Source organism: Aspergillus pseudoviridinutans, assembly GCF_018340605.1.
Source record: "Aspergillus pseudoviridinutans IFM 55266 DNA, scaffold_5, whole genome shotgun sequence".
NCBI classification, from domain to species: Eukaryota; Fungi; Ascomycota; class Eurotiomycetes; order Eurotiales; family Aspergillaceae; genus Aspergillus; species Aspergillus pseudoviridinutans.
This window is the reverse complement of record NW_025091285.1, coordinates 472,856-489,250: the sequence shown is the minus strand read 5'-3', so window position 1 is coordinate 489,250 and position 16,395 is coordinate 472,856. Positions and strand designations below refer to the sequence as shown.

Sequence of the window (16,395 nt, the reverse complement as noted above, 5' to 3'; positions counted from 1 at the left end):
CAAGTCTTTATTCTAATGAAAGTAGTCCTTCAAATAGCGAAATGCATAGTCCATCAGGGGCTGCGTTATGGGCTCTGCGGGCCACCGTAAACACGGCATGCCGCATTGGGCACCCCCGATTGGCTGGGGCATCCCCAAGTTCCCCAAAGCTGTCATTAAAAAAGCGACGAGTTCATGTTGTTGCGTAGATGCTTGACAGCTCGCCAGCAATATTCTTCTTTCTTTCGTTTCTTTTCAATATAAGTGTTTGACCTCCTTTACTTTACTGCAATACCGGAGGACCAATTCCACTCATTTGTTGCAGCTATCCCTCGAAGCTGGATCGCCCGTGAAGGCAAGATGGCGCGTCTGGGCCGCGTTGGGTTTCTCGCCCTCGCGGTGGTGTTCCATCTTATATATTCGTATTCAATATTTGACATTTACTTTGTCAGTCCGATCGTGAGTGGCATGAGATCGTATGGCGTCGAGCGAGAACCTGGAACGAATGCGCCAGCCAGCCGTCTTGTGCTGTTCGTCGCCGATGGCTTGCGCGCCGACAAGGCTTTCCAGCCAGCTCCAGACCCATCTCCTGAAGATGGTGAAGATGCAGAAAATAACGATCCAATCTACCTCGCTCCGTTTATTCGATCGCGCGTGCTCTCCCACGGAACCTTTGGCGTCTCCCACACCCGAGTACCCACCGAGTCTCGACCTGGACATGTGGCACTCATCGCGGGTCTGTACGAAGATGTCTCAGCAGTGACAACAGGCTGGAAATTGAACCCGGTCAACTTTGACAGTGTCTTTAACCAAAGCCGGCATACTTGGAGCTGGGGGAGTCCGGACATTCTCGCAATGTTCAAGGAGGGCGCAATTCCCGGCCGTGTTGATGCCGACATGTACGGAGAAGAGATAGAGGACTTTACGATGGACGCAACGCAACTGGATACCTGGGTCTTCGATAAGGTAAAGGAGCTTTTTGCCTCTGCGAAGAGCGATCCCGAGCTGGACGCGAAACTACGTCAGGATAAGGTGGTGTTCTTTCTGCATCTTCTTGGACTGGATACCACTGGCCACGGCTTCCGTCCCTACTCCAAGGAATACCTGCATAACATTAAGGTCGTGGACAAGGGGGTGCAGGAGATAGCAACACTCATAGAAGAGTTCTACGGTGACGACAGGACGGCATTTGTCTTCACCGCAGACCATGGTATGAGCGATTGGGGAAGCCATGGAGATGGCCATCCTGACAATACTAGAACACCTCTAGTCGTCTGGGGATCTGGTGTTGCTGGCCCAAAGTTCACGGAGGGAAAGGCTGTCACTGGCCATGAGGATGGATTCTCTGCCGATTGGGGCCTTGACGGCATTCAACGCCATGATGTTGCACAGGCCGATGTTGCTGCTCTCATGGCGTACCTTGCTGGCTTGGATTTCCCTGTGAACTCTGTCGGCCAATTGCCACTTGAATATATCGATGCTAGTCCAAGGGAGAAGGCGCTCGCTGCATTGGCGAACACGCAAGAAGTTTTGGAGATGTATCGCGTGAAGGAGAAGCAAAAGAGGGCCGCATTGCTGCGATACAAGCCGTTCGAGCCATTGGCAGATCATGGCGAGAACTCAGTGGGGGAGCATATTGCTGAGATCCAGTTTCTCATTGCCAAAGGCAGCTATGATGAGTCCATCCAGAGGTCTGGCGCTCTATTCGCTACTGCGCTAGAGGGGCTACGCTATCTGCAAACATATGACTGGCTCTTCCTCCGAACCATCATCACCTTTGGATACCTAGGCTGGATTGCATATGCACTGACAACCGTTATTGATCTGCATGTCTTGCACGGTACCTCGGATTCAAAACGGACACTGGGCAGCACCATTTTCTTCACCTCTATTCTTGCTGCTCTCCTTTCGGTTCTCTCATATCAAAAGTCTCCGTGGCAATACTATTTCTACGGAGCTTTTCCAATCTTTTTCTGGGAAGAGGTCTTTGCACGTAGGAAGGCACTGATCGCTGGTCGCGAGATCCTTTTGGGCCACGTTCGCTCTTTTGGTGGCTACATCGCGCTCGGATTTCAATTGATAGCCTTTGTTGGAGTTTTGGAAGCTCTTGTAGGTTGCAAGAGGTTGGCACATTGGACGCTAGCTGACAAGGCAACCAGGTCCAATCCTACTTCCACCGTGAGATCTTCACGGTCTGTTTCATTCTCGGGTCATTCTGGCCTATTTTCTACGGCGTCGACTTTGTGAAGCAGAATACGGTTTTGTCCGCTACATGGGCCGTTGGGTGCTCTCTCATGAGCACTTTTACTTTGCTTCCTGTAATCAAAGTAGAAGACATTAACACCATGTATGAGGTCCCTCATTATTATCTAGGCTGGTTTGTGGATGATGTTCTAACCATTTTCTTGTGCAGAACTTATGCTGCACTGCTGATGTTCTTCACCGGGTTGTTCTATCTGCTTTTCGAGGACACCATCTTGAACCACAGTAAATCGTCAGGACATGCGCCAGGGGCCATCTCTAGCTTGGGGTCGCGAGTAATTATGGGCATACAGGTACGGCCTTTTGTCATTTTCCTCTCCTCGCGCGGTCTTCAAAACTACACGGCGGATGGCTGTTCTACCATGCTGCTGCCTTAACACTTTCGAGAGCAATCAGCTAACTTGAGTAGGTTGGCATGGTTTTGCTCGCCATGATAGTCACCAGATCCAGTGTTTCGTCTTTGCAGGCCAAGGAAGGTCTTCCATTTGGTAACCAAGTAGTTGGCTGGTTCGTTCTGGGTAAGTGTTGCGAGGAAGTGGCTTGGCTCGACTCGTTCTGCAGCCCTACTCAAACCTGGCTAACACGATCCTAGTTGCCTCGCTTCTTCTGCCATTTTTCCATCGACTATATCCTAACAGCCACTACTTGCACCGCCTGATGGTACTTTTCCTCACATTCTCACCCACCTTTATCATCCTCACTATTTCGTATGAGGGCCTTTTCTACTTTGTGTTCTGCATGACACTAGTCACGTGGGTGCGTTTGGAGCATGCCATATACGTATACACTGTGAGGTCCTCGGCGCTCCATGGTGGAAGCAGTACGGTTCCAAAGAAGCCAGGCTTGAATGCTACAGCGGTAGTTGATGGTCAGGAATACCGCTACCGCAGGCTAGGCCTGACGGACACGCGCGTGGCGTTGTTTTTCTTCTTCCTTCTCCAATCTGCCTTCTTCAGCACAGGCAACATCGCATCAGTCTCATCGTTTTCGATGGAGAGCGTCGTCCGCCTCATACCTGTTTTCAGTCCGTTTAGCCAAGGCGCCCTGCTCATCCTGAAAATTCTCATCCCTTTTGCCATCATCAGCGCTAATCTGGGTATCCTCAACCGCCGGCTAGAGGTGGCACCTAGTGCTCTGTTCATGGTTGTCATGTCCATCTCGGATGTCATGACTCTCAATTTCTTCTATATGGTGCGGGATGAAGGGTCCTGGCTGGACATCGGCACCACCATCAGCCACTTTTTGATCGCCAGCTTTCTCTGCACTTTTGTTGCAGGACTCGAGTTCCTTAGCGAGGTGTTTATCAGCGGGGTCGACTTTGGACCGACCTCTAAGGCGATCGGGGCCGCTATCACCAGGGCCGTGGACGGGACTGTGGAGAGCAACGGCGGAGGTGCGCAGTCTGGGGCCTGAAGATGCGGCGAACGGTAAAAAAGGCCGAGGGTCTAGAAGGGAGTAAAACGACTTGCCTGAATGGCGGCTCCTTTATGATTCATGTAAATGTTATTTATAGATTATTGGCCGGACGCCATACATAGCTAATTACTGGGTACTTTACTGTTTAGACGCATAGTCTTCTCTTCGTCTTGACCACTGTATGATGCAGCACTGCTGAACAAAACTGTAGCTGATAGCTTGCCCATCACACCATGTACCCTCATCACAGACCCTCTATAGTATCTTTACCCCAGAACACTGTGGCATCACTAAGCCGAGGCATCACAAGCCAGCCCAAACTAAGTTTACCATTATTGGATCCCAAGAAACTAGACCCGCATCCTCGCGCATCAACCCTAACCATTTCCAGCCTAAGGCAGGCCGTCCGATCGCGGAATTGCGGGGAAGAGCCAGGCACCATCCGAGTACCTTACGCCTCTTGCCATCTTCCAACTCGCAGGAGTGGCTCTGATGACGCGATGCGGGAAATTTAAAACCGGGGAGATGCGGGCTGGTGGATGGATCTTACAGCTTACTTTGCGATTTTACGATTCATTGGAGGGTCTGGGGTCTGGGGTCTTGGATGGGGTTTGCTACTGGGTGGCTTACAGGTGTAAATGCCGCAGTTTATGGGTTGGAACGATGCAGGAGCTGGCTGGTCGCATGATGCTTGCTTTTTCTGTCTTGATTTCTGGTTTCCTACGTAGAGTTCGAGATGCACTGCAGGATTCCGTATCTTTCCGCGTGGTGACTCGATTTCTGAACTGGGAGCACGGACTGCTGGATGGCGAGTTATTTGTAGGAGGACAAGCAGACAAGTGGTGACGGGAACCAGAGGACGAGGGAATGCAATCTAGCTTGTCCTGCGGTATAGACTAGAAGAGATCGGATCTGGAGTCCGGAGTATCTTCGGCTATCGAGGTCCGGGCCTATTCACACCGTTAAGGATTAGACTAGTATTATCGATAGTGACCAGACATAAGGAGTCGAGACGGGGACCTTGAGGCTTCATAGTTTGGCGTCGACTAGTCTTGATCTATCAAGGAGTAATAACTCCCGGCAGAAAGTTGAATGATCGTCGTGGATATGATCCTCTTGTTTCACTTCAAGTCCCGTAGTCTATTAGCGGATACTAGTCTGGTCATGACGTGTCTTTGGTAGTCAAATCTCGAGTGGAACTAATCAGACCTGCGGAAATATCATCCATCTGAGAGTTTATTGTTCCCTTGGCAGTGTTTGTACTAGAACATGTATTCTTAAATGTCAAGTCCTAGAGACGTATCTATGCAGTAAATCGATGCACAAATACCATACTTGCGAAACTGGACCTGGTTTCTAAGCGACTCCACAGTGGAGTGCAATAAAGAAGCTTTACTGGTGTGGTAAATCAGAATAGCACCCGGGTTAGGGCCATTTCTGGGGATCTTTTCTGGTTTTCCTCTAGCTTAGAGAATGCGCATAGAGTACTGTTCCAGTGGATGATTATTCCGCTGAGAGTAATTACAACTATGGCGTTTGAAACCATGTTCGGCGTTCCATATGAGAAGATCACTGCGAGCCTCAAATTTTAGCACTTTATAAGAAGGTCGAGACTCATGGAGAGTACTAATGCAGTGTGACAGCATGCACTTTAGCAAGCTTATAAACCATGTTTCAAGTGAACTCTCAATCATGGACATAGTCGAGAGGTACTAGGTACATATTCAGTGGTCCAGCCAGCAATAAGGCAGCAAATACTAATTGTAACGGCTCGTCCAATAAATCCGCGTCTCCCCACAACTCCTAGATGATCCTCCTCGAGACTTAGCTTACACTGTGCCCTGCTCTTTCAGAGCCCAGAGGTTCAGACTCCTTGAGAGATGGTCATCGAATTGGTAATATTGCAACCTGAGAGCTTGGCTGCATTTTGTAGGTATGGGGTACCAACTAGGACTTTTGCCACTTCCCTCGTGTCCCCTTTTCTTTTGCGCTCCACCTTCGTATGGTCAAGTTGCTTATTCCGGACCGGAGCAGTGAGTACAAGAACTCGAGGACGGAGTACTTGGTCTGCTCCTATACTTGTTATATAAGGTCATGATTAATTCTTTGATTGCACTACCTCCATGTTCTGGTACGTTTCAACTCTGGTTCCTTAGTCCGCAGTAGTAGTAGTAGATCCGCCCAAGACCTTTTCCCTCCCCTCTCCACCGCATCTCTCGAATCCACCAAAGCCAGTAAGGCGCCAACAACCCCCTGTGACCACGGACCAGTAAGGGTAAGACTGCCCACCCGCACAGGTTTCGTGTCCCATTCATTCATCGCATCCATCTCAAGACACTACTGGAGTATCTAGCTGCTACTAATCCGGTGGCGCTTGTTCCTCTGACGCCTTTCTCGTTCGTCTGCTTTCACTTCACTTTACCTGTTCCGTGGCTTATTCTCGTCCCTATTACTATTCGCCAATACGCAACGCGCTCTCCATTAAGACAGAGACGGAAAGAAGAGGAAACTCGTTCATCTCCAGTTCCCTGTACTCCCCGTTGAGTACCTTAATTCTCGTCTCTTTCCTAGACCTACCGCTACCCACCCTCATCGCCCTCTGTTCCTTTTTATTATCGCCGTCTCCGCTTGAAACGCTCCCCGGTCGCAAGTTTTGGATGGATACCTGGCCATGAGCACAACAGCAGAGAATCGCCCCGAATCTACGCCCACGAGACCTAGCCCTGCCCCCAGCACCGCGGGCTCAACGGGTACTTCAGGCCTCACTGTGCGCGGTGGTCCAAACGGACAAATGAGTTTCAGAAGGTGTGTGGTGATATTTCCTTGTGCTGTGGTGGTGGGTTGATGATTCTCCTGCTTGTCGCGGGGCTGCTGTCTCGGACGGTCGCACGAAGAAAATTCAGTCCAGTCGACAATATTGGGGTAGAAAGCTTTGTAGATTGCGCAGTTCGGGTTTAAAAAGAAGTTCTATCGATGCTAATTGGCTTTATCTAATCTCTTAAAACAGACAACGTGCGTCGCGTGCTTGTGAGGTACGTTCTCTCGTTATGTGTTCCTGCGAGGTCAACGCGACCTGCGCGGGTGCCTCGGCACCTCGGCCCATCGCAGCTATCGTCACTATATCGAGCTCATCACGATCACCCCATTCCACACCACAATCATACCACAATGAGTTATTTTGCTAACTGTTACTCTTGTCATGGGTTCTATAGACCTGCCATGCGCGAAAGGTGAGTTTATCCCCTGGCGTCCTTGCCTTTTTTTGCAAAAAGGAAACGGTTGCTGACCATGAACGTTTTCGAGCAGGTCCGTTGCGATGCTGCCAGTTTAGGTGTGCCATGCACCAACTGTGTGGCCTTTTCGATCGAGTGCAAGATCCCTACGCCGAAACGCAAGAAGAACCAGACTAAGTCGAAGGATACAAACAGCGGGTATGTAAAGCGCCTGGTCTACCAGCCATAGCTCTCGACAATTACTGACCTCCACTGCCTTCTGGTAGGACTGATGAGCGCAACGAGGACAGCCAGGACAAGCAGGAGGAGTCGCCAAGTGACGGCGGAGATGGGAAGGATGCGTTCGGGTACCGCAAAAACCGGATGGCCGTCGATGGGATGCCAGTGACCACCCTCACCGAGCAACAGGAAGCTCAACAGGCGTCCCACAACAACACTTATGCCCAATTTATGAAGCCCAAGTTTGCCCGAGCACCGATAAAAGAAGCAGGCAGAGTCGCCTATCTCGGAGAGTCATCAAACCTGTCGCTCTTGGTTCAGGATCGTCATGGCACAACGGACGTCGTGCACTATCCTCTTCCGCCTAACGCTAGAGGATCGCGTGCTCGGTTGACGGACCTCGACAACCTCGAACTCGACATTCTCCATCAGCGTGGCGCTTTCCTACTCCCTCCCAAACCCCTCTGTGACGAGCTTGTCGAAGCTTATTTCAAATGGGTCGCACCTATCGTTCCGATCGTCAATCGCAGTCGTTTTATGCGACAATATCGCGATCCGAAGAACCCACCTTCTTTGCTTCTATTGCAGGCCATCCTTCTCGCTGGCTCGAGGGTTTGCACGAATCCCCAACTTATGGATGCGAACGGCTCCACCACGCCCGCCGCAATGACATTCTATAAACGGGCGAAAGCACTTTATGATGCTAATTACGAAGACGACCGCGTCACGATTGTTCAGGCCCTTGTTCTCCTAGGCTGGTACTGGGAAGGTCCCGAAGGTTTGTTTGTTCGCTTTGCCTGAGTGTCGGCCTGTTCTAACTCCCTACAGACGTGACAAAGAACGTCTTCTACTGGACAAGAGTTGCAATGGTCGTCGCACAAGGCTCCGGCATGCATCGAAGGTATGACCTTCTTTCCCTTTCGTATCTTCGGCTCAGTGACTTACGATCGCAGCGTGGAAACATCTCAACTCAGCAAGCCAGACAAGCGATTATGGAAGCGCATTTGGTGGACTCTCTTCACCAGGGACCGATCCGTAGCAGTTGCCCTCGGTCGGCCTATCGGAATCAACACCGACGACTCAGACGTGGGCATGTTGACCGAGGACGATTTCATTGAGGACGAGATCGACAGCGTCGCCGAGTACCCTCCCGACCCTGTACACGTACAGTTCTTCCTTCAATATGTCAAGCTGTGCGAGATCATGGGCCTGGTGCTGTCTCAACAATACTCCGTGGCGTCTAAATCTCGGAGGATGAATGCCATGGACTTGACGCATTCAGATATGGCTCTGGCAGACTGGCTTCAGAATTGCCCAAAGGAGGTATGCTGGCAAAAGTCCCGGCATAATTTTTTGGCAGCTCTTCTTCATGCGAACTACTAGTGAGTGCAAAAGCACATCTCATCTTTGGAAGGCCATGGCTAATGAACAAAGCACCACCCTGTGTCTCCTGCATCGAGCACACATGCCTCCTGCTTCGTCAGCGCCAAACAGCTACCGTGTAGAGGAGATGGCGTATCCGTCGCGTACTATTGCCTTCCAAGCCGCAGGGATGATTACCTCTATCATCGAAAATCTACAGACACATCAAGAAATCCGATATGCTCCTGCGTTCATGTGGGTCTTTCCCTTTGAATGATCGTTACTGCCACCTGCTAATTGTCAACAGAGTCTATAGCTTGTTCTCGGCGTTGATCATGCACGTCTACCAAATGCGGTCATCAGTACCATCTATTGTGGCGACGTGCCAGGAGAGAATCAACATCTGTATGCAAGCTTTGAAAGACGTGTCCAAGGTCTGGTTGGTGGCGAAGATGGTCCATACGCTGTTCGAGTCGATCTTGGGCAACAAAGTTCTCGAAGAACGTCTTCAAAAAGCTGCTGGCAAGAGACACCAGAGGGTACGGCCCGAGACGACGCAACAGCATCCTGCGAAGAGGCCGGATCCGCCGAAGCGGAAATTCGACGACATGGATCTTGGTCTGCCAAATGGGGGTCCTACACCTCCGGTTTCGTACGAACGATCTCGACCACAGACACCTGCCGTCACACCGTCCAGAGAACTGGGGCAACCTCCTGGGATCAGCGTGCCGCAAGGGTCCCCTACCGCCCCTCAAAATACATTGCCAGGCAATTCCCGAAGCAATACTCGACCGACAACGCCCTTCAATGGTCACTTCTCGCTACCTGCAACGCCTCCAGATCTTTTCCTTGTCACCCGTACTTCGCCCAACCTCTCTCCGTCTCTCTGGGAGAACTTCCAGCCAGACCAGTTGTTCCCTGATGGCACGGCCATATTCCCCGAGTTGGCATCTCCGCAGAACCATACTGTCGACCCGCAACTACAGATGCAATCGCAATTACAATCACAGGGTATGCAGCAACGTCACATGGTGGTGAACCAAACGCCGCAGATGCAGGGACGTAACCTGTCCAGCCCGGAGCTGATGTCGGGCCTGCCACCGGGAATGGGCCTGCAAGGTGGCCAGCCACAGCAAATGTTTGGATTGGAAAATCAGCATGGATGGCCCATGCAAGGCTTAGAGGCGCCGTTGAATGCCGCTGGAATGGACAATACTAGTCAGGATGACAACTGGAGTAGCAGTTCACGAAGTGGACCAACGGCTCCCACGACGCTGAACGTCGAAGACTGGTATGTTTCTATCGAGAATGCCTGAGATGACATTACTGACTTTAGCTGTTCTTAGGTTCCAATTCTTCGGCATCAACGGGAGCTTCGGAGAAATGGCAACATGACACCGCTGATTTCTCACAGGCGATGTATGACTTGATTTTGCGACGTGTATAACATCGATTTTCTGGCTGTGCATCTTGCAGCCATTGCCGTAGTGACTTTATGATTCTTTCTCTGCTTTCTCCTGCAAAGCCATATCTGCCTAATTTGACACATTTGCTGTGGTTCCGATGGTGCTGTCTGCAGATCCACTGCGACGGAGCCAGGTTCAAACGGTATAAGGAGTACGATGGGAAGGATGGATTACGCGGAATTGACATATGTATATACTCGCATGTGCCGATGCCTATTTAATGCTATAGCGAATGGCCGATGGCTTTGAATGTTGTTTTGGAAGACAGTATGCCTCAGGCATTGACTATGAGTCAGCACGCTAAGCCTCAAATGGAATAGTCGATGACGAAATCGCGGACAGCGGACGGCAGCCAATCACAGGGCAGCGATGCCGAAGCAGCCTTTCCCGCTACGGCAAGCAACAATCCGCTCGTCTGACTCTTCTGGAGATTCCCCAGTCTTAGTTCCAGTCGTTGGTCTCCCTTCTTTTCCATCCATTCCTTTTTATCCCTTGTTCTTTGATCTTTGATATTTGACAGTGTGACTGCTATATCAATTCTCCAGAGTCTCAGTTGTTTCCTATGGTTTGAGTGTTTCCATCTTCCCGATCAATTCTACATTCCTTACTTCCCCGCTACTTTCCCGCCCCGCAAGCGATGTCGGCCTCGGGTTCTGGTGCTGCTCCTGCGGCCACCGATGCTAAGAAGAAGGCATTCCCTCACGTTGACCTTGACGGACACAATCTCCCTCCGTCTCCTGCTCCCTCCAGTCCTCGGACAGGCAAGCGATATGCAATTGCCACAGAACTTGTATATACCGACAGCAACGACCAGTACAATGCCAGCAGCGTCCCTATCTACCAGGTGCGTCTTTCTATGCACGCAATCCATCCGACGAGAGTGTACTGATTGAAGCAGAGCGCCACGTTTAAGCAGACCTCGGGCGGCGGCGGCGGAGAATATGACTACACTCGCTCCGGAAATCCCACCAGAACTCACCTCGAACGACACCTCGCCAAGATCATGTCCGCGCAGCGCGCTCTAGTTGTTTCATCCGGTATGGCTGCTTTGGATGTGATCTCCCGCCTGCTTCGTCCCGGTGACGAGGTGGTGACTGGTGACGACCTCTACGGCGGCACGAATCGTCTTTTGAAATATCTGTCGACCAACGGCGGCATCATCGTCCACCATGTAGATACAACGCAGCCGGAGAAAGTTCGCGAGGTGTTGAGTCCGAAGACAGCCATGGTCTTGCTCGAGACGCCAACCAATCCCCTCATCAAGATCGTCGATATCCCCCGGATTGCCACGGCGGCGCATGAGATCAACCCGAGTTGCTTGGTGGCGGTAGACAACACTATGATGTCTCCGCTGCTGTTGAACCCTCTGGAGCTCGGCGCGGATATTGTTTATGAAAGTGGAACCAAGTACCTGTCTGGTCATCACGATCTCATGGCCGGTGTGATTGCCGTGAACGACCTTGCTCTTGGGGAGCGGCTGTACTTCCCCATCAACGCGTCCGGATGCGGCCTGTCTCCCTTTGACTCGTGGCTGTTGATGCGTGGTGTCAAGACGCTCAAGGTGCGGATGGACCAGCAGCAATCCAACGCGCAGCGCATTGCCGAGTTTCTCGAATCCCATGGGTTCAAAGTCCGCTACCCCGGGCTGCGGTCTCACCCGCAGTACGAGCTGCACCACTCCATGGCGCGGGGCGCCGGGGCGGTGCTGTCGTTTGAGACTGGCGATGTCGGCGTCAGCGAGCGCATCGTCGAGAGCGCCAAGCTGTGGGCTATCAGTGTCAGCTTCGGCTGTGTCAACAGTCTGATCAGCATGCCCTGTCGGATGAGCCATGCCAGTATTGATGCAAAGACACGACAGGAGCGAGCGATGCCGGAAGATTTGATCCGGCTGTGTGTTGGTATTGAGGATGTAGACGATCTCATTGACGATTTGCGGCGGGCTGTAAGTCCTCTTTACTTGCACTTCTGCACTTTTCCAATACTAATTATGTGTGCAATAGCTCGTTCAAGCCGGTGCAGTCAACATTACTCTGGATGGATTCGAAGCGAACGTACCCAGTGAATCATCTAACTCTGCATGAAGTTTGCAAATAGCAATAGCGGGTACGGTCTCATGTTCAATTTCGGGCGATATCATTGGCGTTGAGGTTTACAAAATATATCTCGGTTATTACAGAAAATAAATCTGGTTATTCTAAAGTGCGATATTCATTGTAGATTGTAGACCTATGTGATCTTAAAATTGAGTCTCACACTGGGTGATTGCACTTCGGCAACCGGCAGCCGGCATCGGAGGACACGCCGAATGTATCGGGCCCGGGGCATTCTCGTCCGCGATGCAGTCAGAGTCATCAGCGTAATTGTTCCCCCCAGATCAGTCAGGATGCAATCGCTGGCGATATTGAGTATCAGATGGCTGTTTGTAATTGATTGACTCAAATCTCTGTCGTCTACGCGTATCTCCGTTACAGACCTGCTTGTGCTGACGCCTCACTGTTTACTCCGCCTTACAATCAACCGAGTTACAGCAGATTATGCCACGGAATGCCCTCTCCCCAGATGGCCCCGTCACCATACCAGGTCCAGCCGCAGAACGGCCCTTGAAAGCCTCAGCTCCATCCACATCAAAATGGAACACAGACAAGCTAGGCATGCGCCTCGGCGTAGACATCGCCAGCGCAATGACAGCAGGCGCCCTAACCTGTCCCGTCATCACCGTCATCGATCGGTATTCCCCCTTGTCCGTGTCCTATACATGCCGCAACTAATGATATGAACGATCAGAGCCATCATCGAAAAAGCCGCCAAGGGCCTCCCCATCCGCAGCACCCTCGCCTCCTGCTTCCGGTCGATGCTCACCCGCCCCGTGGCGTTTCTCACAAGCACCCCGTTTTTATTGATATACACCCTCTACACCTCGACGTACCTCACCGCCAACGCAATCGATACCCTGACCTCCACGCTCCGCGATAAGCCCTTTGAGACTGTCTTCCCCGGCACGGCCAAGTTCCTGACGACCACGGCTGTGAATATGGGAATATGCGTGTACAAGGATGCGCGGTTCGCGAGGATTTTTGGTGCCAGCAGCGCCCCATCTACGTCTACCACACCCGGAGGTGGTGTCGGTGTCGCCTCCGGCGGAGGAGGAGGACAAGCAACATGCCACCCATCCAGCAGCTCAGCTCTAAAGGTCCCAAAGGTGAGCTACGGACTCTTCTGTCTACGGGATAGCATCACCATCTTCGCGTCGTTTAATGTGCCTGCGCTACTGGCGCCGAGCATTCCGGATGGGATTGCGGCTACGCCGGGGACGAAGGCTGCGCTGGCGCAGTTTGCGTGTCCGGCGCTGATGCAGTTTGTGAGCACGCCGATGCATTTGCTGGGCTTGGATCTGTATAATCGGCAGCCTGCTGGTGGGCTGGGGTGGAGGGAGAGAGTGGGGCGGATCAGGAGGGATTATGTGGCGAGTTGTTTTGCGCGGATGGGGAAGATTGTGCCTGCTTATGGGGTTGGGGGTGTGGTGAATGTTAGGATGAGGGATGGGTTGATGCGGAGCTTGTCTTCTGCTTCTGCCTCTTGAGGTTATTTGAGCTTATGCTCGGCATTGGCGTTGGCGTTGTGTTGGATAGATTCATTTTAATGTTCTGGGTTAGATTCGGGATTGTATAGCCCGTGTCATGTCATGATGTGTATACAGCTGATAATGATTGATTTTGGCTAATTAGATAGATATAGAGCTATCACGTCTCCGCTACCGCAATGCAGTGATTACCATCTGGGCATGTCAGCAAGTTGTCAATGTTAATGCCAGCAGCAGGAACTTACGAAAAAGGCTCTAGGTGGAGGTATACCTCCTCCGCCCCATCCCCCAGGACATCCCGCTGCGCCCGCGCAGCCGCATTCCGCACATCGTGCAGCATGCTCGCCGGACCGCAGACGAAGACGCCTACACGCTTACCTTTCGCGCTGGATGGAGACGTACAGCCCGCAATGAAGGCAGGCAGGTCCGGCCGGGGGCCGTGTGTTACTGCGATCTGCGACATGCTGCTGGTGAGAGGTTTGGTGGAGGGGAGTTTGCTCTCGTCGTCTTCTTGCTGTTCCTGTTGCTCCTGCTGCGCAGAGGTAACGTAAACCGAGGCGGAGGCGTCCCCGCCTCTGCTGGAGGCATTGGAGGTTGAGATGCGGGTCTCGATTTCCTCGATGTACCACTCTGCCATTGACTGATTGCGCGTTGCGAAGATTATCTGTAGAGCTGGGGTTGGGGAGGAGGCCAGGACCGCGTCCACGATACCTAGCGAGAAACCGCCGCCTGAGCCACCAGAGATGACAAGGACAGAGTCGAATCTTGCGAGGTCGTTGGATGCAGCGAGGCCGCCGTAGGGACCTTCGAGCAGCACGGTGCGCTCGGTGCCTGGGCGCTGTGCGGCGAGGCTGGCGAGTCGAGCTGTGATCCCTCCGCGGGGTTTGATGTAGAAGACTAGTTCGTTGGGTTTAGGCAGGGAGGCTGGGTTGTGGGCGATGGAGGTGATGGTGAACGGGTGGGCGGTTAGAGAGTGCAGGCCGAGCTGGGAGGGATTTAGGAACCGGAGGAAGATGTGTTGGCCTGGGGACCAGGTTATGAAGGTGGGGATCTTGATGCGGACCAGGCCGCATGGGAGGACGTCGAGGGTGGCTTTGTGGCGGCCGTGGAGGAGGGTGGTGCGGACGTATGCTGCGCAGAGACTGAAGAGGTAGAGGGCGCCGCCGGCGATGAAGTAGTCCCTGGCCGGCCACGTTAGCATTGGCATACAGGTGATGGGGCATACGTACCAAGATGTGAGCCGAAAGTCGCAGTGGAAGAAGAAGAAGAGGACGAAGAGCAGTGCCACGGTGACATGCGTCGCCTTGAAGAACTCGTAGTATCGGTTTCTACAGTCGTTAGGGCTGAGATTTCGTCCGAGACAAAGTATTCAGACTCACCGGATAGCTGGCAAGGACATGACGGTCAAATACGCCTGGGGAATCAGCGCCGCAACTCCAGTCCAGTAGGTGAGCGACGTCTTCCACTGCTTGACCATATCGCCCTTGTCGATATGGACGATGATGAAGGGAAAGGTGTGGATCAACGCCAGGACGAACATGGCGTAGCTGGCCCAGTGATGGAAGACCTGAAGCTTTTCATGCGGTACACCCGTCAACACCGAGATGAGATTCGCTTTTGTTCCCAGGATCCTACACAGTCAGTCAAGTCCGCCAACAACTTGTGCCCTTGTACTCACAGCACAAAAGGAAGAAGGCCCAAGGCCATCCACCCCGTTCTCGTCGCGATCGGCGGACTACTTCCATAGGAGACTTTAGCCGTATTAGGCCAGTAGTATGGCTTCGGGCCAAGGGTCATGGCTATCCATGTCAGCAGGGAGTCAAGAAGCACACCTAGCAAAGACTAACCGAAGAAGAAAACAAATCCCACCAGCCCGAGGAGCATCACACCCAGAGACGGCGACCAGTACCGCAAGGATGGTACCTGGTATCCCTGATAGGAGAGATAGCGCATGGCAGCCGTCGTCTTCCGCCAGAGAGCACTGCGTTTCAAGGGCAGAGGAGCCCGCCGGGAGAGGAAGTGAGCTATGGCGAAGACTCCGATAGTCGCACACATGAAGTAGACGGTGTTCAAGGCGTAGACATGATCCGCTTCGTACCTGGATACCCATTAGACGACTGAAACGACAACAGAAGGTAGATAGATACCAGTATCGCCAGTGGCCGCGACGGTACGCGCACTGCTCCGGACTCAATGTGCAGGTGTCTTTTCTGGAAGAATGAAGCATCACAGGCTGGTCGAGCCATGGAAGGCCGGAGCCTCCTCCGGACATGTCCATCATCTTGTGTAGTCAAAGACGATCACGACAGTAGATCCTGCAGTCGTGATACCTCGATCTGCTCTGTGTCAGTTGGGAGGGAGATGATCTTGACTTGGGCGAGATTTAAACAGAGGACGAGAACAAACTCTGCAGATGGCAGTGGTGCAATTGCCAGACAGAGAGGAACGCTAACAGCTGACCAGAGCCATACTATTGTTTAGTTTACTTCCTGGATCATACTAGAGTCACTATAAGAGTCACGTAAAGGTCCTCAAATTACCTAGTATAGATGTATGCTTCAGGGCTGTAAATGCTGGTTGCTGATTGGTCCAGACATGCTCACAATTGAGCACATTTCCAGCCTGTTAGCGTCGAGGGTGGACCATCTTTGTTTTTTCTTCGCTTCAGATAACATTTCCCTTATTTAATCCTGGTAATTGCCCTATGGCTCTATGAGCAGATTTGCGCTGAATCCGTGGGTTGGTTGCAGACTACGGGGTACACCACGCATCAACCTTAACTTACAGGAAAAGCGAAAACATGGAAGTATGGAAAAAGAAAATGAAAACATGATGGCATAATCTCATAATCACTAGTCATAGTCATACTACCAAGGTA

At 52.1% G+C, this 16,395-nt stretch overlaps 5 protein-coding genes across 5 annotated transcripts; 4 read left to right on the top strand and 1 right to left on the bottom strand.

The window, feature by feature from the left end:
• Positions 1-67: 67 nt before the first annotated feature.
• Asppvi_007268 (mannose-ethanolamine phosphotransferase MCD4) lies at positions 68-3,654 on the top strand (the record flags this gene model as incomplete). Its single annotated transcript, XM_043303159.1, has 6 exons — positions 68-170; positions 305-2,088; positions 2,139-2,326; positions 2,393-2,534; positions 2,651-2,759; positions 2,834-3,654. The coding sequence occupies 6 exons, from the start codon at positions 68-70 to the stop codon at positions 3,652-3,654; spliced, it is 3,147 nt and encodes a 1,048-aa protein (XP_043159094.1).
• A 2,674-nt stretch (positions 3,655-6,328) lies between these two features.
• Positions 6,329-9,866, top strand: farA (CeGAL family transcription factor; the record flags this gene model as incomplete). The annotated part of the gene is made up of 9 exons (XM_043303158.1): positions 6,329-6,462; positions 6,665-6,689; positions 6,964-7,088; positions 7,157-7,887; positions 7,938-8,010; positions 8,063-8,491; positions 8,544-8,726; positions 8,779-9,762; positions 9,818-9,866. 9 exons carry the CDS (start codon positions 6,329-6,331, stop codon positions 9,864-9,866), a joined length of 2,733 nt encoding a protein of 910 aa, XP_043159093.1.
• A 708-nt stretch (positions 9,867-10,574) lies between these two features.
• Asppvi_007266 (cystathionine beta-lyase STR3) lies at positions 10,575-12,018 on the top strand (the record flags this gene model as incomplete). The annotated part of the gene is made up of 3 exons (XM_043303157.1): positions 10,575-10,781; positions 10,836-11,879; positions 11,938-12,018. The coding sequence occupies 3 exons, from the start codon at positions 10,575-10,577 to the stop codon at positions 12,016-12,018; spliced, it is 1,332 nt and encodes a 443-aa protein (XP_043159092.1).
• Positions 12,019-12,471: 453 nt separating this feature from the next.
• On the top strand, positions 12,472-13,517 carry Asppvi_007265 (uncharacterized protein; the record flags this gene model as incomplete). Its single annotated transcript, XM_043303156.1, has 2 exons — positions 12,472-12,665; positions 12,722-13,517. 2 exons carry the CDS (start codon positions 12,472-12,474, stop codon positions 13,515-13,517), a joined length of 990 nt encoding a protein of 329 aa, XP_043159091.1.
• A 241-nt stretch (positions 13,518-13,758) lies between these two features.
• Positions 13,759-15,798, bottom strand: Asppvi_007264 (ferric reductase family protein; the record flags this gene model as incomplete). The annotated part of the gene is made up of 6 exons (XM_043303155.1): positions 13,759-14,698; positions 14,747-14,845; positions 14,897-15,148; positions 15,196-15,316; positions 15,365-15,615; positions 15,665-15,798. The coding sequence occupies 6 exons, from the start codon at positions 15,796-15,798 to the stop codon at positions 13,759-13,761; spliced, it is 1,797 nt and encodes a 598-aa protein (XP_043159090.1).
• Positions 15,799-16,395: the final 597 nt, after the last annotated feature.